This window comes from Aphelocoma coerulescens, assembly GCF_041296385.1.
Source record: "Aphelocoma coerulescens isolate FSJ_1873_10779 chromosome Z unlocalized genomic scaffold, UR_Acoe_1.0 ChrZ, whole genome shotgun sequence".
Classification (NCBI taxonomy): Eukaryota; Metazoa; Chordata; class Aves; order Passeriformes; family Corvidae; genus Aphelocoma; species Aphelocoma coerulescens.
Genome location: NW_027184085.1, coordinates 28,196,316 through 28,222,649, shown reverse-complemented (window position 1 = coordinate 28,222,649; position 26,334 = coordinate 28,196,316). Strand labels below are relative to the sequence as shown.

Sequence of the window (26,334 nt, the reverse complement as noted above, 5' to 3'; positions counted from 1 at the left end):
ATTCATTCTGCGCTGTTTATTTAGAGCATTATCAGCTGTTTCCCTTTTTCACCACTTATGACTGATAGCACAAAGCTGTTACTAGTTTCTGAATATGTCAAGTAATACAGCCATCTTATAGTAACTATACTTTTAGAACAGAAGACTAAAAATGATTCAATGTTATTACTTTCCTGAACAGAAAACAATTATTACTACTACCTCTGCATGCTGATATTTTCTAAATAAACATCACTTAATTTGTACTTATATTCAAATAATTTAAAAAGCGCATACTTTTGAAATCTCCATCCCCAAATGTCAATGGATAGGCTCCTGGCTTTTCAATCTTGTACATTTCCTCTATAAAAAGGATTTTACAATCATTTATTGTGTCTTCTGGACCTCTGAAAAACAAAAAGAATAAAAAGTACATTCAACGTTGCTCCTCAGACCTAGATTCTATACTTTCTGAATCCTAAGCAATAAGTAACCTTTTTTTTTTAATCACTGATAGGATACTTTATTTCAATTCACACACAAAAATCAGTCCAGTGCTGTAACTCATAAGAAAAAAATAAAATACATATTTAGGGCTTGCTTAAAGAAAAGACTACTCCATCATCCTCAGACTGTCTGGCAGCTCAGTATATCTTTGACAGTTATCCACTATGGCTTAATTCCACTTCTAAAACCTGAAAATGTTTTTATTGGTCGAACACAGCAGACCACACAAAACCATATCCTGTGGAATACATCATCTCAAACATTATTATAAAAGTGTAGTATCACAAACAAACCAGAAATGTGACCTATAAGGCAGATTAATACTTGTAACCCATAGAGCAAGAAAAGCAACAGAAAGTGTCAAAAGCCCTTCTATAACTTTTAACTGTTTCTCAACTCTGGAAAGCCACATACAAGACTGTACTGAATTACATACTGTAGGTAGTCTTGCTAATGTCAGGTTTCAGTGCAAAATCTCAGTGATTAGTAGAAAAAAATACTCCAAGACTCCACAACAATAATGCCAAAAGACTTCTAGAAAACAATTAGAAATTATATGTAAAGGTTTTAACCTATTCTTATTAAAATATATTTGTATCTACACAGATTCTAATTCAATGCAAACATATCTAGGAAGAAATGGCCACAATGACACCAACAGTTGTGAAGCACTCCCTTTTCCTTCCTCCTTAGGATGCTATTGTGCTCTCTTCAACTGCCTGTTCTCTTACCACTTTCAATTTACTACCTGATCTAGAAGTAAGCAGGAATTTTCAGTATAATACTGATGGGTATCTGTAAGAACCCATCACAGAGGTGACTAGAACACCTTTGAAGAAAGCCAGTCAGGCGGCAGATGCCTATAAAAAAGCCTAGCAAAATGCAATTAGACTATAGACAGATAGGGAAACAAGATACTAGATTCATATTCAATAAGGATAACTGCAACAACAGAACATCTCCAGAAACATCAGGCTTTGGTCTGGAATCCGCAGTTCTCTGCTCTACCTCTTTGCCCGCTCCCACCACTTCCTTTGTGCTGACTATCAGTTCTTGGACAATGACACATGATGACCTAACTAAGGCAGAAAAAAACTAAGCCAGGGAAAAACCACAGGTGACAAACCACTTCTTCATGGCCCTGAGCACTGCAGTATTTACGTCTCCATGGAACTGGGATTGAGAGGATTCTGTCAGTGTCTTGACTGACTCTAACTACCTTCTAAGTGTACCAACAGCTGTTTATTTAAGCACTTGTATTTATTTTGACCCTTTTCCTTCCCAGCAGTTTTTGGAGGAAAAACGTTCCCCATTGTTGGTCACGTGTATAAACAGCAAATGCTGGCAAATTTCAAATATTTAGGCTATTTGAACAGAATACACAAATGCTGCATCAATGCAAATACATCCATCAGATAAAGAACTGTTTGCTTTCCTGAGGAGAAAAATCATGTATTTAGAATAAATTTAATTTGCACCCTATGCAGATAGTACTTTAAAGCAGTTCTGGTCATTGTGAGTAACAACTCTCAGATTTAGCATGCAAAGACACTTTGAATTACCCACAATATTCAGCAATTCACAATCAAAAAGGCACAGTACATTCAAATATAGAAGGGACAAGACGTAAACATATCTTCAGCAGGAAAACTGAATCAACAAATACAGACCAAATTCCTCAAAGCACCAATATTTCCCAGGTTATTTTCTGTACTTTGGAGAGTCTTTATTAACTGCCTTATATTTCTTGTTATTCCAAGATTATTTGAAGTTAAAAACAAAACAAAACACACCTTTTGACATTCTTCAATGCCATCAATCTATATGTATTAGAACCTTCCTTACTTATAACACTGCTTAACTGCCTATCCAAAGTTATTCCTCTAGGACTAACTTCTAACAGAACTCAAAAGTGGTGAATCTAATCAAAAACAAAAATACAGAATTATGACCTCTTTCACATAGTTAATGTGAAATTTTATACTTAATGTAGCAGCTACAAATGACTGATATTCTCAAATTGCAGTAAATTTCAGATAAATCTAAGCATATTTTTCACTGATTTTTGCATCCTGCAAATCTTAAATGTGTGTGTAGTCTGTAACTACTATCCCTATTATGAGCATCTAGGAAAAATTCACACTTTCTCTCCTCTCTCTACAGCATGTTATGGTTTACAGCTACTTAACTTGAACTTACCTTTCCCCCCCTCCCCTGCATTTTCCCCAGAAAACTAAAAAGCAGCTGTTAAAAAAATAGTTTTTCATTATCTGTATTCTCTGCATACAGTCTATGGGTCAAGAAGGAAGGTGGCAAAACACCATACAGCTGTACTCAGAAATCTAGACACTTGTGATACTGCTATCCATATCTTTGGGGAAAAAAGCCAGACTTGAGTTCAGTAGAGTATTAATTAGGAGTAAATTCCACTGGTGCCAATTTGAACTATAAAATTACTTTTAACTACAGTGATTAATACATTGCTTCCTTAAAAGATACCATGAAAAGATTTGTTAGTTGGTTTGATGATGTAAGTGTTCCAAACGGTAACAGCAAAGTTTTTGTGAAGTATGCAGAAGCACAGACTTTTATCATCAACTTTATTACAAAGTATCATCTCAAAAAATGTTATTTCCACCTTGAAGTGTTGAAGCGCAACATACTTTTTAAATTTAGCTAGTTAAATAAAACAATTCCTCTACCTAATACTGGAAAATACATAACTCTTGAAATAATAAAAAAACTAATACCGTTGCATGGCATGCTTTTCTCTCATAGCACTGCAATACTACTGACTAGCAATTCCTTAAATCTAAGCAGTACTTATTAAACAGATGGAATTCATAATTTCTCTATTACATACACTAGATCACGGTAGACATTCCTTCTCTTTTTGCCCTATATTTTTCCTCTGAGATAAGGACACTTAGAAAGCAACTTTCAGACTATGTTTTCCCAAAGTCTATTCAGTATTTGAACCAGAAAAAACATTTTATTTTCTGCTATGAGTTACATAAGAAGAAAGAAAATACTACCAAATAACATTACAAAGCTGGTATGTTCCAACAAATGTCACAGCTGCGTATCTGGAACTACAGAGGAAGATAACTAACATTGTGAAAATGATGGCTAATAATAAATGGTTAAGCCTTACCCATGCTAAAAAAGTCTGCTCAACTAATTGCTCATAAAAGACTAATTCTTCTGCCACAGCACACATTCAGTGATTTAATAATGATCATGTGATTTTAAAATTATGGCTATCTAATAAAATGGTGGCTATATTATGCTGTCAAACATATAACCTTTCTTCATTTCTTCACCCTACCATACCAAAAATGAGATTATGCAATACACATAGTAAATGGGGTATTTGTATTTCAAGCAAGAACTTTAAATCTTTTGAAATAATTAAATCCCAAAACAAGGCCAGATTCTTCAACACAGCAGAATTCCTAATGCAAGCCTTCCTTCGAGATAGGTTAGACTAAGCCAGAGAGAAACCTTCAACTGAACCTTCTTATAGCTACACCTTCCCTACACACATTTCCTTTTTTTTTTTTTTAACCTTCAGGTGGCAAAACACTTTAGACATTCAGAATCACAGTTAACTAGACGTGTCACAAGTGGGCGTTATCCTGGATATTTCAAAGGTCAGTTTCACAACTGCTGGACAGTTACCACTCTTAGGGAACTTTATCAGTTCTTACAGTCTGATAGGTTCAGTGACAATTGTCAGATCTCTGTCTGGAAATTTCTGGGTTTATCACTTAAGCACACCGAAATTAAAAGTATCGTATTTTAACACACACTAAAGTTAAAATACAATGCTGAAAAAAACCAGGGGGAAAACTACTAGAAAAATACACACGAAGTTTATATTCACACAAAGAGTAATAATGAAAAGTGTCTAATGACAATTTATCTTTAGGTCCCCTAAGAGCAAAATCTTACTCACACTGTCATGTTTACCACAAACAACTAATTCACAGTCAATCTCTATGGCTAATGTACTGTCCAAGTCTGCATAGAAACAACCACGATCAGAATATAACATTGGCTATGCTCTCTAAATATACAAATTCACTCAACAAACAATACACAAATCAAAACAAAACCAGATTTACTACCACTTTCAGTATCTATGTTTTCATATGCAACACTTTGTTTACATGCCTTACATCAATCAGCCTTTATTCTGCTTTTGTAAAGTTTTCAGCCAGCAACTCTTTCTGTTCTCTGTCAACAAACTACAGTTAAACTTCTTAAAAAACACACGATCTTTTAATATTATCATTCAAAATGCTTGACAGAACTTTCAATATCATCTCCTTAGAAGTGGTTGACTGGAGATTTGATTTAAAACAGGCCTGTTTCAAAGGTGACTTACAAAATCTTCCCACATTAAGACAGCATATTACATTGATAATCTGACCAAATTCTGCTAGGTTGTACTGAATTACATAGAGGTTCTTTTATTTTTTATTGCACCCAAGCAAAAAAGCAGAGAGTATGTACAACACTTTTTTTCAGAATATTCCACACACATTTGTTTTATCATTAAAATAAAAATGCACAGTTACAAAATGGGACAGTATTAGCTCTGCTTTTAATTCAGCTTTTCATTTATTACACAAGCACTGTAAAGATAAAGACACATGACAACTTCCAAACTATGCAAAGATTTTATTACTCTCTTTCCATAACACTAGTATTTAAACAACAGCAAAAAAAATTAAATTAACATTTTCTAGGCTATCTTGAAGATCTTTAATGCCTTAGAAACAAAACACACACACTCCCAACCTACAAATTCATACTGTGGACATACACACAAGTCAGGCAGGATATCTTTTTTTAATGTCAGCAGTAGGTGTGACGCTTGATGCATTTACAAAGCAATGTATTACAGTTCATTATGTCAGATTCTGAAAGCAGAGACTGGGACACAGAGACTCTCCTCTTCTCCTTAGCTTGGGAGCTGTAAGCAGGTGAACACTGGAGTACCTGGGGAAAGAACTGGCTTGAGAGAACAGCCAGCAACAATGTCAGAGGCTCACGACTCTGCACACATCCCAGTCCCACGCCACAGAACACACTGAGGTGTGGAGCCTCCGGAGGGCCCTGCTCCTGCCCCAAACCTGGCCCTGTCCGTGCTGCAGGAACACCCCTGTCCCGTCGGGGAGGGAACACCACTGCCACCACCCCAGCTGCTCCCTTCCTGTACTCAGGACTGCGTCTGTGGCTGGCACTACCATAAATGCTCAATGAGCATCTATAGCTTCCAAAACCAAGTTCAAACACACATGTTAACACCTGAATGACCATAAAGAAACAGGTAAAAAAGCAGATTGATGACCCATAAAGGTGATACACCAGAAGTTTCATATATGAAAAACAAAGAATATGAAAATATATGAATATAAATTTTCATAAAATTCATAAATATATGAAAATAAGAGCTGTGCTTGGGCACTTCTCTATGTGTTTGCAGACTGAACTGCAGTGCACAGAAACAATGCTAAGACTCTGTTCAAGACATCATTCCAAGGGTCTGGGTTAGTCAACAAATTCCTTCATGCTAGGAAGAAGCAAAGATACAAATAGGTGATTCTTACTAGAAGAGGCTAAACACTCCTATCCAGATTTTAAATTATATTGCAATTCAGTGAGTACATGCACACTCATCATGAGCTTATACAGAGTTACAAGAGACCAGTCTGTGAACCCTGCCAGACTGAGTGAGAACCACAACTCAAAAACAAAGACATGAGAAGAAGCACCTCCCTTCATAACAAACCCACAGAGGGATATTGTCAGGATGAAAAGACCTTCCAAAAAAACAAAGAACAGAAAAGAAAGAGTCATAAAAACACAGAAACATATTAAGCACTCTGGAAAAAACAAACAAACAAACAAACAAACAAAATACAAAACGAAAAACAAAACAAAAAAACCAAACCAACTAAAAAAACACAAACTCCAAACCCAAAAACGTCCCAAATACCCCCAAAACCTAAGTGAATAAAACAACAGCAACAACAAACCCCCAAAATGTAAGGTGCTTTAAAACCAACCAACCAACCAAAATCAAACAAAACCAACCAACTAATCAACCAAAAAAAGACAAATAAAAAAAGACTGGGGAAAACTTCTGAAGGTATCCACCATAAAATCATAAAAAAGAATACAATGGCACAGAATCACAAAGACATTTCCAAAGAATGGTCATATCAAAACAAAAGCAAGGAAGGAGAACTCCTTGCAAAGAAGACCAAACCCACGCTTCTAGCCTAGAAAGTCAGTAGTGAATTTATTATCATGGCTTGAATGTATATGACAGCATTACTCTAATGAAGAAACTTGGCATCTAGGGATTCTCCTGCTCAGAACATGATGAATCTAATTCACCAAGAATTCCTGAAAGTCAGAAAATCCTATAGAGAAAAAGAAACCCTAACTAATTCGGCATTTAGAGGGCAGCTGTTTATTTTGGAATGTCTTCATTCCTTATATTGCCCAGTTCTCTTCAGAAAAATTACAGCAAATGCTTCCACCATGATTTCCCATTTCATTACTGCATGATATTAAATCCTCCATTTAAGTGCCCAATGGCTATTACATAATGGTAATACAGCCTCTCCTAGTCTTACAAGTTTGTGTGGAATCTCTGATAATCCCTTAACTGTTCATTTTTATATTGATAAATCCAAACTTCCATAGACTTGCGAGTCTAACTGTTGGAGAGATTCCCCAACAAACAAGTGAGAGAAGCACATTTGGTGGTTCCCTGAAACACCTATACACCAATGCATGGGCAATGAACAAAGGGGATTACAGATGTCTGTATAATTAATGCAGGTCCACAACAACACTGGGATCATGGACACACGGTGGGATAGCTCACATGACTGGAGTGCTGCAACTAATGGGTAAGGGCTCTTCAGGAAGAAGACGCTAGGAAGGCTAAGAGGAGTCGTCCCTTATATGAAGGCAGATTAGGAACTAGCCAGGAGCTTACAGGTCAAGGTTAGCAGACAGAAGAACACTGGTGATGCTGTAATAGGCACATGCTTTGGAGAGTAAGTATATGAGGACTCCTTCAGGCAATGGGAAAAAAATTTCACGTTTACAGGCCCTGTTCTCACTGGGAACTTGAAGCATCATGGCATCTGCTGGAAGGTCAACAAAGCAGAACACAAACAATCCAGGGAATTTCTGGAGTGCAGTGGTAACAATGTCCTGCTGATAGAGAAGCAAACTGCTAGACCTGACATATACAAACTGTGAAGAACTGGTCATGGAACATTAAAGTTTCGCTGTCACAGTGATGAGATGATGGAACTCAGAATCCTTAGAGGAAGGATATAGTACAAGACAACCCTGGATTTCACGACAGGAGAATGTAATCTCTTCAGAGACCTACTTGGAAAAATCCTACAAATCCTAAAGATACCCTTTAGAGAAGGGCCCACTAAAGCTAGTTGATACTAAAGGATCATCGCAAGCTAAAAAGTGGTCTATCACCATGTGCAGGACATCAAAGGCAACAGGAAGCCTGCAGAAATTAATAAGGAGCTTAGATATAAAAAGGAAATGTGTAAGAGGTGGAAGCTGGGACAGCTGATCTGCGGCAGGAAGAGGTATGTCTTATTGTGTAGGCATAGGGTTGGGAAAGCCAAGGTCTACCTTGATTTGAACCTGTGCAGTAAAATTCTATGATTATATAAACAGGAAAGGAAAACTAGAGAAAATTTAGGCCCCTCCTAAATATAGCAGGGCCCCTGATGACAAAAAACACAGAAAAACCAAGGAATTCAGCACTTTCTTTGCCTCAGGTATTTACTGCTAATACCAGTGTTTAGGAACCCAAGGTCCTCAGGAACAGACGGAATGGCCAAAGCAAGGAAAACTTACCCTCAGTGGAAGACTAGGTTATGGAGCATTTACACAGGACATACAGAAGTCTACTGGCCCTAACAGGTCATGCTCGTGAGCACTGAGGGAGCTGCCTGATGTTTGGATGAATGTACTCTTAGCCCTGTAATTGAAAGGTGATTACACCTTCCTGTTAAATAGAAGAGTGTAAACATCAGTGCTATCTTCAAGAAGGAAGACTGATGACAGACTGATCAGCCTCAACTCAGTCCCTGGGAAAGTGAGTATTACTTGCCTCTGCCACCATCTAGAGTTGGACAGAAAGGAATTTCATCATGTTCAACAAAGAAAAATTCAAGTCCTGCACAAAGGGAGTACCAGTACCTGCTGAGTGTCTCCACCTGGCTGGAGAGCAGCTTGGTAGAGTGAGACCTTGAGGAACATAAAAAACCAAGCTGACCATAAACCAGTTACATGCCCTTGCAAGCAAAGAAGGTCCACAGCTTCTTGGACTACATCAAGAGCAGCACTGCCAGCAGGTAAAGGAAAGGCGAATGCGCTCACGACTCAGCATTAGAAAGGCCAGGTGGAGGCTCCCCAGACAACACAGGATGGGTTTACAGGAGTGGTTCTAGAAAAGGGATACAAAAATGCTTAAGAGACTGGAACATCCTTGATACATGAGTGTTTAGTCTGAAGAATAGAAGGGCTGTGTGAGGATGGCTCTTATCTATGTGTATAAACAGGGAGCCAGACTCCTCTTAACTAGTCTACTGCCAGGATAAGATGTAAGAGATATAAACACACAAAAAATGCAAGAGTGTGCAAGAGTGTGGCAAGAGTGAATTTTCTTTTTACAGTGGATTGCTCAGAAAGCTTGTTGAATAACCATCCGTAACATTATTAAAACCCCAATTACCCTTAATCCTAGGCAATCTGCTCTGGCTGATCCTGCCTGAACAATCTCAGGAGCTCCTTTCCATCCCCAAAGTTTCTCTTAAATGTATACCTAGGTTTCAACACCACTCCTTTTTTCTTTTAATAATGCTTTGGCTAATATTGTACTCACCACTGTTTCCCACCCACCCACCATTTGCCTTTTTGCACTTAGATTTGTTTTCTTCTGTTCTTCCTCTTCTGTTTGGACTTACTTTCCTCAGTGGGAAGAAATTAAACTTCAAAACACTTCTAAATATCACCCCCCCTAAAAAGCAAGTCAAAAGACTCTGTGGTTCCAAGTCGGCATGTTTATTAGAGAAAGGACACTTACAAATACTGAAGATATAGTTTATGTTCTGGAAAACCAAACAAAACCCTCAAGATCCAAGTCAACCCATTCTTCACCTTCAAAATATACTTTGATCTTATAGTAATGGTTATGACACCCAAAACATTTGAAATTTTAAGTTTTTACTTTTGTTGTTAAAGCAATTAATGTTTTAATACATAATTAATTGAAACATTAAGCTTTTAGATGCAATCCAAAGAATCAGTTTTCTGCCCCTCTGCTGAAATTCACTGCAGTTTATATGTCTCTCTTGTGCACTTAGATGAGAGGGGGGTGTCTGTTTCGACATCGGTGGAATAGCAGGCGAGTGGAATAGTCTTGATGCAGTTTAATTAGTGCTTAGTAAAGGAGAGTAAAGTCTTCTACTTATCCTTCTTTTTTACAGTCCAAATACTATTAATCTTCATTACACACTGCTGGCTCATATTCACCTTGCTGCCTACCAAGACCCACAGATCCCTCTCATCAGAGCTGCTTTCCAGTAGGTACTGCTTCAAGGGGCTGTGCCTCCCCAGGTGAAAGAAAACTGCTTTTATCCACCTTGATGTTCTTCAGTCTCCTGCCACCCATTCCTCCTCTGCCTGTTCAGGTCTCTCTGATTGGCAGTACTACCCTTGGATTTCCATCAGTTTCATGCATCTGCAAACTTGGCAAGAATCCACTGTATTGCCACAAGATACTGAACAGTACAGGTCCCAGGATACATCCCTGCAGGTCCTTGCCTGTCATCACTTTCCAGATAGTTTACAACTTACTAACCACTATCCTCTGAGCCTAATCATTCAGTGTTTTCTTTTTCTAAATGCACCTGGTTGTCCATCCTCCCAGGTCAGTACAGGAATCACCAGACTGGGACAGGATATTATGGGACACTTACACATTGAATTAAATTACATCTTTTGCTCTACTCTTGGCCACAGAGACAATAATTTTATCACAGCAGGCAGATGAGCTTGTAAGGCATGATTTGCTCTTGGAAAAAAATTTCACCCTGGCTATTCCAAATCATCACCAATTGGCCAGCACTTCAAGAGAACTGTCCCTTTTTCCACAGACTGAAATAAGGCTGACTGGCCCTCTTTTAAAACGGATGCAGTATCTGCCTTTCTCCAGTTGTCAGGGACAAAAGTAAAAAGTGGTATTATTAAAAGTCAAATGTCCGCTGACATTTGGTATTTAACCAGGTTTTGATCCACAGAATTTGCTCACTCCTTTTCCTTGGGATGATTTGCCCTCCAAAGTCTTACCGTTTTCACCAGCAGGACCAAAAAGATCTTAAATAATTGGGCTACTTACTCTTGGGCTCCCTCTGTAAGGCAGACTTAGTTTGCAACTAAAATTCCACGATTTCAAAGAACAGTATATTCACAGTTTAAAAGACTAAACACAAATTACAAATATCTAGTCTACTTTCCCTCCACTTTGGGAAACCAACCTGAAACAATCAAGTATCAGTTTCCCCATATTGCTAGTTAAGATCAGGCAGGGAAATGGCACACAGGACAAATCAGTTACTTTTTATGTTCTCTTTTTAAAAATCAGGAAAAGGGAAGTATGAAGATAAAATATTTATTCCATATCAGAAAAGAATTATGGACAAGGAAATCTTAAAACAGTAATCCTTCAAATCCCTTCTATTCAATGGAACCTCCTGAAGATTTGTCCTCTTTAAGGTACAACAAGGAAGCATGCAGGTAAATAGTGTGGAGGAATACCTATGATCTGTGTAGAACCTGTCCATCACAACTATTCAGGAAGTGTTTGTAAAATGGAAAATTTTCTCCAAAGGGAAAGGAGAAAGAAACATGAAAGAGCTTTCTACAGTAAGTCAGCCAAATACTTCTCAAAATGTACTCTTCCATAGAATCATAGAATGGTTCACTTGAAAGGGACCTTAAAGACTATCTAGTTCCAATCCCTGGCCAGGGACTGGGACACTTTCCACTAGACCAGGCTGCTCAGTGCTTCATCCAACCTAGCCTTGAACATTAACAGGGATGGGGCATCAACAGCTTCCCTGGACAACCTGTTCCTATGCGTCACCACCCTCACACTACAAAATTTCTTCCCAGTATCTACTCTAAACCTACTCCTTCAATTTGAAGCCACCTCTCTGGCTTTCTTGAAGGCTCCCTTCAGGTACTGGAAGGCTGTAATTAGGTCACCCCGAAGCCTTCTCTTCTCTAGGCCGAACAGTTACAATTCTCCCAGCCTTTCCTAGTAGAAGAGGTGCTCCATCCCCCTGATCTTGGTGGCCTCCTCTGGACTTGCTCCAACAGTTCCATGTCCTTCCTGTGCTGGGATCCCAGAGCTGGATGCAGCACTGCAGGTGGGGTCTCAGCACAGCAGAGCAGAGGGGCAGAATCCCCTCCCTGGCCCTGCTGCCCACGCTGCTTTGGATGCAGCCCAGGACACGTTTGGCTCTCTAGGCTGTGAGTGCCCATGGCTGGGTCATGTCCAGCCTCTCACGCACCAGCATCCCCAAGTCCTTCTGGGCAGGGCTGCTCTGATCTGTTCATGCCCACCTTGTATCAACAGCAAGGGTTTGATGCATCAAGGTACTGTATCTCATAAAGAGCTTGCAAAGAGGACAAGTACCATGGTGAATGGTTACAGGATTAACTCTGCTCATGCTCTCTTCATGAGTTATTTTCAGTCAGATACTGTTCTTCTGTCTCACATTTGACAGAAACAATACATCCTGGATACCAACCTTTCTCTAGAACCCAGGAACTACTGATGTCCCAATATCTCCTGGGCAGTTTGTCCTGTACACCTGAATCATTAACAGAAGGCACTTCACACTACACGGAAGTCTCTTTAATAATATTCTGTCCTTGTGTCCATTGTATATTTTAATTCTTGACTTTTCCCCAAAACTGAAACCGCAACCGAAGAAAGGTTAAAAACCTAACCTGGAACTTAAAAATGAACAGTTTTATTTCCAGTAAACTTCACTTCTAAGTTCAAACAGAGAATTATACTCACACAATGCTTCAGCTAACATGATTTCTTTTGTCCAACAGGGTAATTAAGCAGTACCCAAAACATTCTGGTTGTCAAGAGTCATTCCTGTTAAGACTTGTGATATTATTCACTAAGGCTGTGTATCACAAAAAGAGCTATCTCTAGCTGTAGAGACTAGGGAAAACAGTACAAAGAAATGCCTAAGAAGTTCTAGGGATCACCTCTACAGATTCATCATCAAAAATCCCAGCAGACCTTCCTGGCCACGCAAAACCCATCTTGATTTGAAACAGTGTTGTTGCTTCAAGAGGTGTTCTCTTCATCAAAGGAGGTGACCAGCTCCACTGAAGTCACAAAGAGAAGAGGAAAGGGGGAAATACTAATTCGCCCTTTTTCTGGTTTTGCTGCCTAGAAGAAATATGTCACTTTTACGTCTGTGCAAAAAAGTTGCAGGCAAGGTCTTCAGCAATTAAAATTCTTATTACTAGGATACCTGCTGATACAGCATGAAAGTTACTTGAAAAAATGGGTCCAAGTAAATATTGTTAATATTTCACAGAGCATCAAAACTATGTCCTCCCAGATCAACCAGCAACAGTCAATGACATGACAATAAAATAAATAAACCAGGATGTTACTTTGGGTAGAAAATTACTCTAGTAAGGCATAAACCACACTGACGAAAATTTCAGACCTACAGAAGAAACACTATGAGAACTACATTACTGGGCATGCATCAAATTATGACAACAATTCAGACATGATGATTATCACAATATATATTGAGAGTGATAGGAAGTATGGTATGGTTATTTTTCTAAGTGTCAAAACAAGGTACAACTGCCAATAACTTTTTTTACTAGAGAGAAATCCACAGAAGCATAAAAATTCTTGAAACTGTAAACAAAAAAACCCTATGCACAGCTTGTTTCACTCACTATTACAGAATACCTCACTATTCTGTAAAGTGTTTCATTTCTGTGCCTTTGCAAAGCTGTAAAAACAAATATATGTATGATTTTTAAAAAATCAGAAGTTAAACATAAATGGAGAATCTTGTCCAAAAGAAGTAAAGGAAGAAATTAAACGTAAAATCTGTACAGGTAGCATAAAGATAATTTTAAAACATCATACTACATTCTGAGAATAAAACATGCTAGATATGAATAAAAGGAGTAGCAAGATGATAAATATGAATGAATCCCATAACAAAAAAAAAAAAAGAGGAAGACAAACACCAGATCTGGCAGGTTACCAGAAAAACACAGTAAGAATATATAAAAATTAAGAGAAAGTAATCTGAAAAATAAATATTCCTCCTTTGGGAGCAGGAAGGCTCATATAAAAATCTACAGAACTAAAGGATGACAAATATGAACACGAAAATTTAGGACCCTTCTATTACATTCCTTTACAGCTGCATTGGTGAAGACATTCAGTAAATATTCACTCATCTAAAGAAGATATGAGTGAACGTTTAATGTTCACTCTGTATAATTTATATCTACATTCTTACACATCTCCAAAGGCTTAAGCAAAATACAAGTCTTGGTACTGACAGAGTCCTTGCTAAACTCAGACTTTTCAAGGGTTTACTGAAGAAAACTAAGATCTAATTTTGTCTCTATCTTCAATTCAAGCAATGAGCAAATGCAGAGCATCATTTGATTTACTTTGATTTGATACAGTGAATTTAAATATATCTGCTGGCTCCAAGGTTAAATTGTGAACAGTTAGCCTCAAAGATGACAAGTCATATTATTCTGGATTACAAACAAGTGTTGCCATTATGAAATAGAACATGATCCCCAAAGAGAAAAACAGAGGATATCTACAACCGGAGATGCAACTTGCCAGTTAAAATCAGTTCAGAAGTACCACAGATACTCTGAACTAAGAATCTCACATTCAGAGATGCTGAACTGCAAGTATGCACACACAGTCATGAGAACCCTAAGGTCCTATTCCATGGTCAGAGCATCACTAGTATACCCTAGTATTTGCATCTGAGACACAGTAAATCCTTTTTGGTATGTTTTAGACATTCTGCAGTTACAAATTTCAGCTGCAATGTGAATACTGCACAAATGAGAATTAATAATAAGCAGTCAATTATTCTGCATAATGATGTTTGTCTCCCCTGTTCAGTCTCATCCTCTCTTGGTAATATTCTCTATTTCATACATACTTTCCAGAAGATGAACTAATGATGACAGACTGTACAGGAATTTTCCTTTGGGTTATGACTATGACATGAATAAAAGTAACACCAAACAAACACACGTCAAAAGGTGCACCAAAAAAAAGTATTCATCATACGTTCTACTAGCTTCAAAGCATGACCACAAACAGCACGTTCTTGTTATTTCCTGTGATTATGCCAACAGCTTCATGAAACCTTTGTCAAAAGCAACCAAGATCAATAAACCAAACCTTTAAATATTACATACAAAATTGCTTTATACAAAGTCTCTTTGATATAATATCACAAAGGAACAAAAGTCCAAGCGATGAATATATCCGATTCAAACCTAAGAGTTCTGCCTCCCTTTTTACTGCCTGCTAAGGTTGTTCTTAAGTAGTACACAAAAAACTAGTCATTAGCATACAATCAATTACTCACGAACATATAATCATAAAAAATTTGAAATAAATTTCACCTTTATTTGAGACAAATAGTTAACGCTAACATAAAGAACTCATAATCACATATCAATATTATAGAAAATATTAATTATATTATTATGGATTAAAATAATAACTGCATTATAATCCTAAAGTAAATTAATATATTTCTATATTATTTTATATATTATATAACATTATTTATATTATATATTAATAAACAATGAAACATTGAGATTGGTTTTTGATTTGCAAATCAACATGCCTGAAATTCAAAGCAATTATTTTTGCGTGTTCCTTCACAAATTTATGAATACAAGGAGATTTGTCTTGTTCTTTTACTACTAATTGAGAGGAATAAGTTGGCTAGTACAGATGATACAGAATTATTCTTTGATAAATTTAAGAAGTGGCAGGGTTCAGTTAACCTTACTTTCTGCAACAAGTTGATTACTGCATGCATATACGATCTATCGACATTTAAAGGAAACCAGAGTTCTTAATTAGGAAGAAAATTCTCTGAAATATGATTCAATTTGAAAAATGGACTTAAATTCATCACCTTAGAATGGTATTTGTCAACTGTGTTGTTTTCCCCCCCAACTCCTTTCAGAGGATAGTAAGTGTAAGTATCATGGGGGACCCCAATGTACCTGCCACAGTACTGACATTAAATAATTATTTAGTTACCATCTTCTAGTTTGAAGCATAACTACCAGTTTATTTAGATATAGAAAAGATTACCCTATAGAGTTCCAACTAGAATTTTTACTAGCCACCTTTTGCCAATATAAAACATATTTTGATTATCTTATTTTTAATAGATGGGGAAAACTCTGAAAGAATGCACATAGGCAACAGTTTTAAAATATGTTATCAATAGACATTTGAACTTCAAGTAAACTGCTGTCTGGACAGTTCTATTTATAGAAGGTCATGAAGCCCATCCCTGACTCACCAAATGCCACTAGCACTAAATGCACTACAATGAAAATCTGCATCTCTCTATTGATACTGCCCTCCATTTCTTAATCTCTTCTCTCTTTCAAGTTAATAATTCAAAATATCTACCCATTTTTTTCCTAGCTTTATATTTCAAGTTTGGGGTTTTTTTTGCTTTGCCTACAAAAAACGTCCATGTGCCAGGTTTATTTAATAAAAGATGATCATAATGCACTGAGATTGTCCAATAAAATTCCTATAATTCTAAAAATAAAAACCATCCCCAAAACAGACTTCCATTTCCTTGCATGCTTTACCAAGTCAATGTATTTTCTATTTCCCAGTACTAGGTAAGATTGCACTTTTACACAAAATACTGAATTAGACCTGATTCACAGAGACTTCTATGTGTCTCTTCCAACTAACCATGTCCCACACTAAGTCGTCCTATAGATACAATGTTCTCTTTTCTTGCAAAGAAAACTACAAGGTACGCTAATAGTCCAATTCATTTTCAGGAATACACTCCCAGAACAATGATAACACTCATGAGTGAATGTGGGACATGCCAACATTAAATCAATCATTGGTCAGCTGCTCATCCCTAAGAAGGCAATAACACAGCTCACTGACTAATATCTTATGGGTATCTTCAGAAAACACTGTTCCTTAAGAACTGTACAGAAGTTTTAAAATGAAACAGTAAAACAAAGCAAAGATATTCAGGCATTTTTAGTCACCATGAAAACTTGCAGTTCCCACATCCACAGCTCCACACTTTACTTACTGGAGGTTTTAATATTATATAAATATTTTATTATTTGAAAATTTATTCAGCCAGTTCGGAGACTTATTCAAACTGCTAGAGATGACTCATACTCAGTGAACCTAGGGGTTCCCAGTTATCTAAAAAATTACTGGAACACACTCTAATCAATCAAACCTTATGGTTGCCTCCAGCAATCTCAGAAAAAGTAAAAATTCTGACTCACAGTTAAGTCTGCACACTGTAAAAACCATGCACTGTAATTCACACAGCTGTGGAATGAAAGTACGACATTAAAATTAATCTAGTGGTGACTAGCAGATAAAAAACCAAACCAAGCACACTTTGTATGAAATGTAGAGATTTTCTGAGTTGGTCAAGCAAATCTTACCCCAGCAGAATTTTAGCATGAACCTCTTTGTTAGTCCTTGAGATTTCTCTCAAAGAGGTAATTTCTGCATCAAACCAAAATCCTCTTTCTTCTGGTGTCTCAACATTGTAGTTAACCATCACCACATCACCCACTTTTAGCTCACTCCACTTCAGAATGGTTCTTGCTCGGGGTCGAAGATTAACTGTGTCCATTTCTATTATGCCATTTTCTGGGTACCTTGAAAAGTAAAACCAACAACACCAATGATTATGACTCCTGCAACAGTAAAAAGGAAGTCACAGACAATATTTTTCAGAAGTAAAAGTTTTTACATATTCTTTGGGCACATAAGAACCATAAAATCTGACCATATATCCTTTTTAAAATATAGCTTTCCTCTGAATACAGACTAAGAATTTTTCTCTTCTCAGATGGGAAAAATGGTCTCCATGAGTTTTCTCAAAAAAAAAAAAGTAAGTAATTCTATATGCACTTCTTGATAATTTAGGGTTATTTGACACCACTATAACTAAAATCCCAACACAGGAAGGAAACCTTTTCGAATTTGAGATGCTTTTCAGTTTTCTTATATTCCTCTGAATGAGGCAAATATTACTTGATAGTAGAGCCTGCATTTGCACATGTGCAGGAAAAACAGCAGAATATAGACATGATCAAAATACTACTTGCAAAAAAAAGCTAGCCTGTAACAAAAAGTTAAAAGATGCTACAGTGAAGCTCCTTTTTCATACTGTATGTAGGCAGATAAAAATCTCCCATCATTTTACTAGTACTACATGAGCTCACAGAACAAACTGACCAGAGAAAATGAAATTGAGTCTACTGCAAATAAACAACTGCTATTAAAATTATTCATTCTCCCTTCTCAGCAAACAATGCTGAGGATAATGTATCTTAAGTCATATTTTCATCATGCACTTTAGCAAGAGCACTCACAGTTAAATTAATATACCTTTATCAAACAGCATTGTTAAATTGTAACAGCAAAATCCTACTCTTACTAGTAAAACTATGGCTCTACCTCTTTCCAACGTGCTTCCCCCTGTAGTGAACAAGAAAATTTCAAGGTCTTGGGAAAATCACACATTGTAACTTACTACAGGAAGAAATGCTAAAAGTGTCATTAACAGCATGAGACTCTGACAGACTATAGCCCAAAATCAGGATGTGTACAGTTGACTGAAAGCCCAACAATAAAATTGAATACATTTTAGACAAGTTCATCTTGCTTTGTTTTGTGCCTTCTACTAAATCTAACACACCAGTTTGCTACTACTGATGGGGGGGCTGGGGGACAGGGGAGATTTATTGATTGTTTTGTTTAAAGAAGCATGAACCCCAACAGTTTAATAGTGGGTGCACCTTCAGATAAACTAATGGCTAAGTAATAGAATATATCTCTAACCACTTACAAAAGTTAAATACAAAGCCTGTTTTTTCACCAACATTTTTAGATCCTAATTATAAAATTATGCACAACAGAAGTTATATCATACAAAGACAGGTGCTTGGGATCAAGTCGTTATCAAAACAATAGTTTCATATGATGTAACTCTCCACATTTCCTAAGGTTTTTTTGCTCATGTTGTTTCCAAATTCAGTGCATACTAAAAAGATAACATTTGAGGTTTTGCCTTTATGTTGTGCAACTTCCTCCTAAAATAATTACCATACCACTCTACTATATTAATTATTAATATTTTAACTATAATATCCACAAAAACCACGACTAATTTACCTACAGGTAATAAGACAAAGCAAAAAACAGCTATAGAGGTCATGCCTATTTTATTGAGTGCCCAAATATAACATCACATTTCTGTACAACAGCCTACTAAATCTTAAGACAGGTATATTTGACCTACTAATCAGTTCCAAAAGGTTTACAGTAAACCCCTCCTAAAGTTTGTAGAACACAAGAAGCAGAACATAGTAAATAAACAATAAATTTACTTGAACTCTGAAACCAAAATAGTTTTTAAACATAGGAAACTAGAGAAAATAGATCAAAAATAGACACCATTTATGTATACAGTGAAATAATAAAATAAAAAGTACATATGGGACTGTAAAAATAACCAATAAACATTTTACAATTTCCCATGTCACTGTAAAAAAAAAATCAAAATATGTGACTTACAAGAGTTTACAGTCAGAGAAACTTAACCTTCATCTGAAAAATCTACTCTCTTCTGAAAGTAAAATGTCTTCAGCTTCTGTTTTAACTGGGAGAGCTTTGGACAAACCTTTTTTCCTAAATTCGGATTCATGTTATCTTTCCCACCTCTATATAACACAGAACGGAATCTTTCCTATTGTACTGATGAGGAATTTCAGAGATTGTCATCATTAACAATGTCTCCACTGTTGTTCTTGGTAATAGCTCATGAAAAAACCCCAAGCAAAAAAACTGCCTATTAGCTTGACTAGAACAAGACCACTTACCAAAAGAAACCCCCAAAATCCTCTTTTATAAACATAAACTAACTGTTTTCCAAAGGAAGAAAAGGAAGGCTGACTCTCCACTGAGTGCATTTTTCCTCTAATCAGCTGGTCAGAAACACAAGCTTAGAAACTCAGAAAAAAACAAATGAGATTTCTTTTGCTATATTTCAACTTTCTTTTGTAAAGGGTTCCAGACATTGAATGTCTTTACTGCCTTCATACAGAGTGAAAAGTTTTCATAGTTGTTGGTGAATGCTAGGAGCTATTTAACCCTTCACTTTTGTCTATAACTGATACCTCAGGCAGAATAGCAAAAGCAGTATTTGTCACAAGTTTTGAGTTAGGCTAAAAATTGCACAAGAGTTAAACTCCGTATGTTAAACTTAGTACCACTATTCATTATTACACTAATAAGTAAACAGCACTTTCACAGTAAACTTGTGCCCTCAAATGTGTCTAATGCCACAATTTACTTAAATATGGAAAAAAATCACACTCACATTAGAAAATTCTACTACCTCACATTCATTTTCCTGAAGTTTACCATGCCATTTGTAAAAATCATGCATTAATTTAAGACCTAATCTCTTAAATATGCAAGAATAGTATTTAAGCATAGAATCACAAGATAGGAATATGTGGGCTTATGTAAATAAATTAAAATATAAAGAGAACAAATAGGATATTTTAACCTCAAGAATTAAGTGAAAATTAATTCTTGCCCACTCTGGCAAGCTTTAATAAAGGACTACTGTGAGACATGAACATATGCAGAAAGTGTTTTCTCATTTATTGAGTTACTTTTAAAATCCTAAGATAACACTCAAGAGAAAACAAACATTTTCACAGCAATGTTTTACTTAGACTAGCATAAATTTGGTCCAGTTGAAATGAAGATTATAAGGCACAATTAAACCTTTAAAACAGTTGTGGACTGTTTCTTGGTTTTCCATGTTTTTAGGACATTTGGCAACTAACAATGAAAAAAGGAGCTGTAACAGCAAGCATAATCATAAGATTTAAATGAATATTGCACATAGGATGTCTCTATTTACCTCTAATTTAATTCTTCCCTGTAGTATTTCTAACACCAGCATAGCAAGGATTTCTTGAGATTTCCTATCTGTGTAGATGTTCCCCATAGCAAAGACTTATTAATGAAGTAACAATTCCAGTATTTCTTAGCTATGGTCAGATGATTGGCTTTGGTTCCTAAAATACTCAAATACTAAGATACGTAGTAGTTCTGTGTCAGAATAAACCTAAGACTGCTCAATTTACTGAGACCTTGCAACATTACCCTCTAAAACTTTTGCCAGCTGTTACTAGAACAACTAGAACTGGAAAGATAAGGTTCTGGGAACAAAAGTAAAGACCTCCTCTCATCCACTCTCCATACACGTATAGCGAGGAATGTTAGTGCAGACGTACAATTTTAAAAATAATTTTCCAATATTAAGAAAATGAAAGTGTAATTTATTTTCTCAATTTAAAAATTCAGAAAAGAGTCATTCCAACCCTGGAATGAAGGAATAGAAGCGCAAAAACAAAAAAAGAAACAAAATGGAATTAACTCCTAGAAGAGGTAAACCTGACTGAGAAGGTAGACCTGAATAAAAACTAGATTCCCACCATCCCACTCCCTGATAACCTGAGGGAAAAATGAGTCCAGTTTTGCTGTAGTGGTTGAGAAAGACAACACAGCGTTTGAAAAAACACTACACTGGAAGACCATGTAAGCCACAATTATGAATGGGAAAAAAAGTATCACTGGGGTAGTCGAGCTGTGCACTTCCAAAAAACCAGTAGGTCTGATAATTTGTTATTACAAGAAAAATAAGCAATATATTTCAAAAGACAGACTGGAAGGCATAATGAATACCAATAAAGATAAAAATCAGTCACATGGAACATAAACAAGATTTTGAAAACCTTACCTAACAACTAATAATTACACAATTAAGCAGCTTAAACACTGAGAAACTGTATTAATAGACTAAAGAGAACCATCTTACTTTCCTAATTACTCTAACTCTGAATTTCAAGAAAAAGTAACTTCTAGTCTTACATGACTGCACTGTGCGGACAACACCGATTCCCTGAAGGGAGACAACCTGGAAATAAGAGTATCAAAACAGAAGCTCAGAAGCATAAGAAATACCTAAAACATTCAATTTTTAATACAATATCGTTGTATTTTAAGTTCAAGTACTGTGAATAAAGTGAAGACCAGGTTTACTTCACTAGATAGCAGAGAGGATGACATGTCATGCGTTTACTAACAGACTTTTTTTTGAAAAAACTCTCCTCAGGAGTGCAAGGAGAACACTTGCAGCTAATTCAAGATAAATGAGTAAGTAGTAAAATTCAATCTTATTCTCACTTATTACACCAATTTTTTCAGCGAAGAATCAGTTTTAACCAAAAAAAAGTTTAACTGTTATTACGTTAGTTGTTCTCTCAAAACTAGGACAGCAAAGCCTCCCTGCCTTAACTCAAGTCCTTTCTAAAGAAATATAGGAAACACCTGGATTGCCTCCTCAAACTATTTCCTTTTCAGTTTGCACAAGGTGTCTACTTCATTAGAAATCAAACAGTTAATGCCTGTTGTCAAAACCCTGACTTTAATACCTATGCTCTGACGTTATAAAATACAGAATATGCAGTCAGAAACCCATTGCAAATGGGACACACAACCTTACAACGAACAGACTTCTTGAAATGAAGAGCACTAGTGTGCAGCTCCCACAAAATACTTTCAAGTCTGAATGACTCTGGTGGCACTCTGTCCAGTGAGGATATATGGAAAAAAGACATCTGACACAGCAGCTCTTTTATTACTTTAGCATTGCACAATAATCTATACGAGGTAAAACTTTTGAATGAGTAAACAAACTAATCACTGATATCAGAAACTGGAAAACAAAATTACATAGCTATGAAAAGTGGTCCAAGTAGTCACTCAGACTATTTACAAAAAAGGTTTGTGACTGACAAAAGGTCAGAAAAAAACATGTGTTAGCCTTAGGAACAGATTGTCTTAACATTCTACTCAGCAGACAATATAGCTCTTATTCCTCTTCTGAAATTACACATAAACTGTCCAACATAAACAAAAGGAAATAAGTGCCTTATATTTAAACTACAGTCTGTAGCTCCCATTACTTTGTTACGTTTCTAGCCATTAATTTCATGTCATTCAAAAGGAATCCCTCTCCTCACCTCAGTGTCTGAAACTACAGTCAGGAATCTGATAGCATGCATCCTTCTGACGTGCACTCTTTCCTGTATTTGATGTATATAAAGAAAAAGTCAAATAACTCGGCTAAACATTTACAAGGGTTAATTGAGAAACACAAAGCATGCAAAGGGATGTATTTTGGCATTGCTTCACTGAAGACAAAACAGAATGGTTTACATCATGCACTATCACTAACGCTGCACAAAGCAGCTACCTCTCAAAAAAGCAGGGATGCTTTCCCATATTCCAGCCCAGCTGGGCAAATTTATTTGACTGGTGAGTGACAAAACCCAGTACCATTCACCTAGTAAACACTAGTTTTTACATATATTAGGATGCAAGAGCACTTCATTGTACAGTCACACAACCACAAAACTCAATGCAACTTCACTATCAGATGTACACAGCTGGAAAGCAAAGTATGAGAAAGAAGTAGGGGCTACCTCATCTGAGAATGGCCCATACTGTCTTTTGGTCTCCAAAAATCAGTTTATCAGTAGCGTCATCTATGTGAATTCTCAGATACAATCCATTCAATCCCAGCCTACTACCTATATCTGAGAATTTCACATTAAAAACATTTAGAAAAATGGACCTATTAAACAAGTCTAATCTTCAAACCATTCCTTGAGAAAGTAATAGCAAGTTTAATACTATTATCCTCTTGATGATCTCTTCAGCTGGGGATGACACTTTCAAATAGAAAGTGGCTTTTTTTTGACCAGGTAGTTCTTAGAACTTTTCTTCTCATTGCCTCAAAATATTCTGTGCTCTCCAACTATAAGACCGTGTCTTGCATGTTGCTTCAACAGCCACACAGGACAACTATACTTTTTTGACCTCTGTGGCAACATAGTGGGATCCTAATTCTCTTAATATATGTGTGTGTCTGTGTGTGCGCGTTTACAACTTCAAAGATACGAGGGCATCATTCCACAGCTCACATTAAGCATGAAGCAACTAGTTCCCTAGAATAAATAACCGTATACTCTATGGCATACGATGCAGAAATTACCTCATGGTTTAAAATAAAATTCTCTGATTGTTATAAAACCTGAGAGGAATATCATCAACCAAACACAACGGATTTGAAAAAAGTTACCTACACTTGAGTCATACTGAATCTCTACTTGCATACAGGTAGTCATACTGAAATTTCTCATGCTGTAGAAACATCCAGCCTCCCTGTGGCTTCTGCTGAGAGCCTTCTTAAATGAAAAGACTTGATTACAAATGAATTAAACAAGAAAAGGAAGGAAAAGACATTATTTGATTGTATACCCCTAAGTCTTTCCACTGCTTTGGGGAGCTAGTGATCAAGAAGCTAACACTTGCAGAATGAGAACTGTCTCCCTGAAACTAAGTACACTATGACCACTGCTACACCAGTAACAAATACAAAACACAGTAAGTTAAGAAGGGGCAAATATGACACAGCATGTCCTTATGGCACCACTCTGAGATACTGATATGTCCTACTTCTGATCTGGAAGTGATTCTTAAGCAAGCTGCGGTGGAGATCACCCACATTTATCTCAGTTAACTTTAGGATCTCAGCATGTGTCAGATTCTTCACAAGTCCTTTTAAATCAGGATTTGGCTTTATGTTCAAGACAGGTTCATTTCTTCTGTATTTGAAGTCAGTTGCTGGGCGCAGAAGAAAGAGATGTATGATAGCATTTTATGAAACCTGATAGCACACCCTTGACTTCAAAGTATTTAATGACTCCTTGTGATACCCACAAATGCAAAGGCCAAATGGACATAAAGAGAATAAAGTCTAAGAAGGGGAGGAAGATGACACTGACAAAAACAGAAACACACCTTCAAACTGCTGCCACCAGGGAAAAACCTGCATTCAGAAACTGAAAGCAGAAGATGGACTATCACACAAAAGTTACATAGCCTCAAATGGATGCCAAGAAATTTGGTACTGTCTGAAAGTTCAGCAGTAAAACTGGTTCTTCGGTCTCTTCCTCACTGATGAAAATAGGGCTCTCAAACAAGCACCACATGTCTTTTAAACCTTTGCATTTATCAAGAACTGTGACTTCAGTTTAATCTGAAACTGAGTTCTGTTCCTCCCAATGGCCCTAGGTTTTCTCTCTGCAGAAATATGCGGGCCTTAAAACTATTGCAGCAATTTAGTTAAATAACAGAGTTAAATAACACAGCTGGGGTGGGGGGTGGTGGTGGAAGAGGCAGGAGAAAACCACAACAGAAACAAATCACCAGTGCTGTTATCTACAAAATCACAGAGGGATATGTAGCACCTCCTATCTGTGGCAGTCACAGCTGCTAAGAAAGCTCTGTTTAGTCATAAGTTAGTTACCCCTTTGAAATTACTATAATTAATTCTTGCCCAGAAAGGATAATTTCCCTTAATTGTACTCTTTGCAAAAACAGCTCTGTCATACTTTTTCCTTTCACATTCACTATAACTACACTATTTAAACAAGAAATGGAAAGAGGAACAAATGAACACTGAGCCCCGCAGAGGAGGTGCACTTTTATGGAATCTGAAACTGCATACCAAAGTGTTCAAGTTTTGCACAGTCAATATATCAATGATTTTTGATATTTCGATCTAGCAGCACTGCTGCTAAAGCCAGCTTTCTCACTTAAGAAAAGGACAAGTCCTGCTTCACCCTTTAAGAACAACGGCTCTAGAAAACCATAGTGACCCAGTGGGTAGAGCAGACCAATCCAATCCATTATAGGTGACCTATCCCTCAACTGTAATCTTTGAGGTGATTTTTTTTTTCTTTTCAAACTGGAAGGATGTAAAAGACAGATAAGCATCAGTTATGATTTGAGAAGTTGTGCACCTGTGCCCACCTCTAACATATCCTTGTAATACCCACTTCCAAAGTACTAAAGTAATTTTGATGGCTTTACTGGCACCAGGCTTATGCCTTCCATTTGTAAGTCATTTTTACTCTATTTCAGATAATGGAGAGTGTTTTCATGTCATGTAAGAATACCTGTTGTAGGAAAGACAGAGCTGGAACTATGCCACCCATGACAGCCATCATCTATCAGAGATAAAAAGAAGAGCTTCTCCAAAACAACACAGCGAGGACAGACTAGAAAATGCCAAGTACATCTGGCAGTATGTACTTTGTCCAAACCTGAAAAACTAAACACCCACGCACATGTAACTGTGCAGGGCACAGTATTCACAGTGGGATATGAAGAACAGGAGTGAAGAGATAAATTAATCTATTTCTGGAGCAGAGAACAACTGTGTGTCAAAGCAGACCATGATCTTCCTACTTATCCACATCACACAAAGAGGTGGC

At 36.8% G+C, this 26,334-nt stretch overlaps 1 protein-coding gene across 4 annotated transcripts in view; it reads right to left on the bottom strand.

Moving 5' to 3' along the window:
• UHRF2 (ubiquitin like with PHD and ring finger domains 2) overlaps positions 1–26,334 on the bottom strand; it is an 80,397-nt gene that overhangs the window by 32,233 nt on the left and 21,830 nt on the right. For all 4 annotated transcript variants that reach the window (XM_069001280.1, XM_069001282.1, XM_069001281.1 and 1 more), the window contains exons 4-5: positions 17,344–17,562; positions 277–386 (exon numbers count right to left, since the gene is read on the bottom strand). In XM_069001280.1, the coding sequence (XP_068857381.1) occupies positions 277–386; positions 17,344–17,562 (329 nt within the window). The remainder of the gene's footprint in view (positions 1–276; positions 387–17,343; positions 17,563–26,334) is intronic.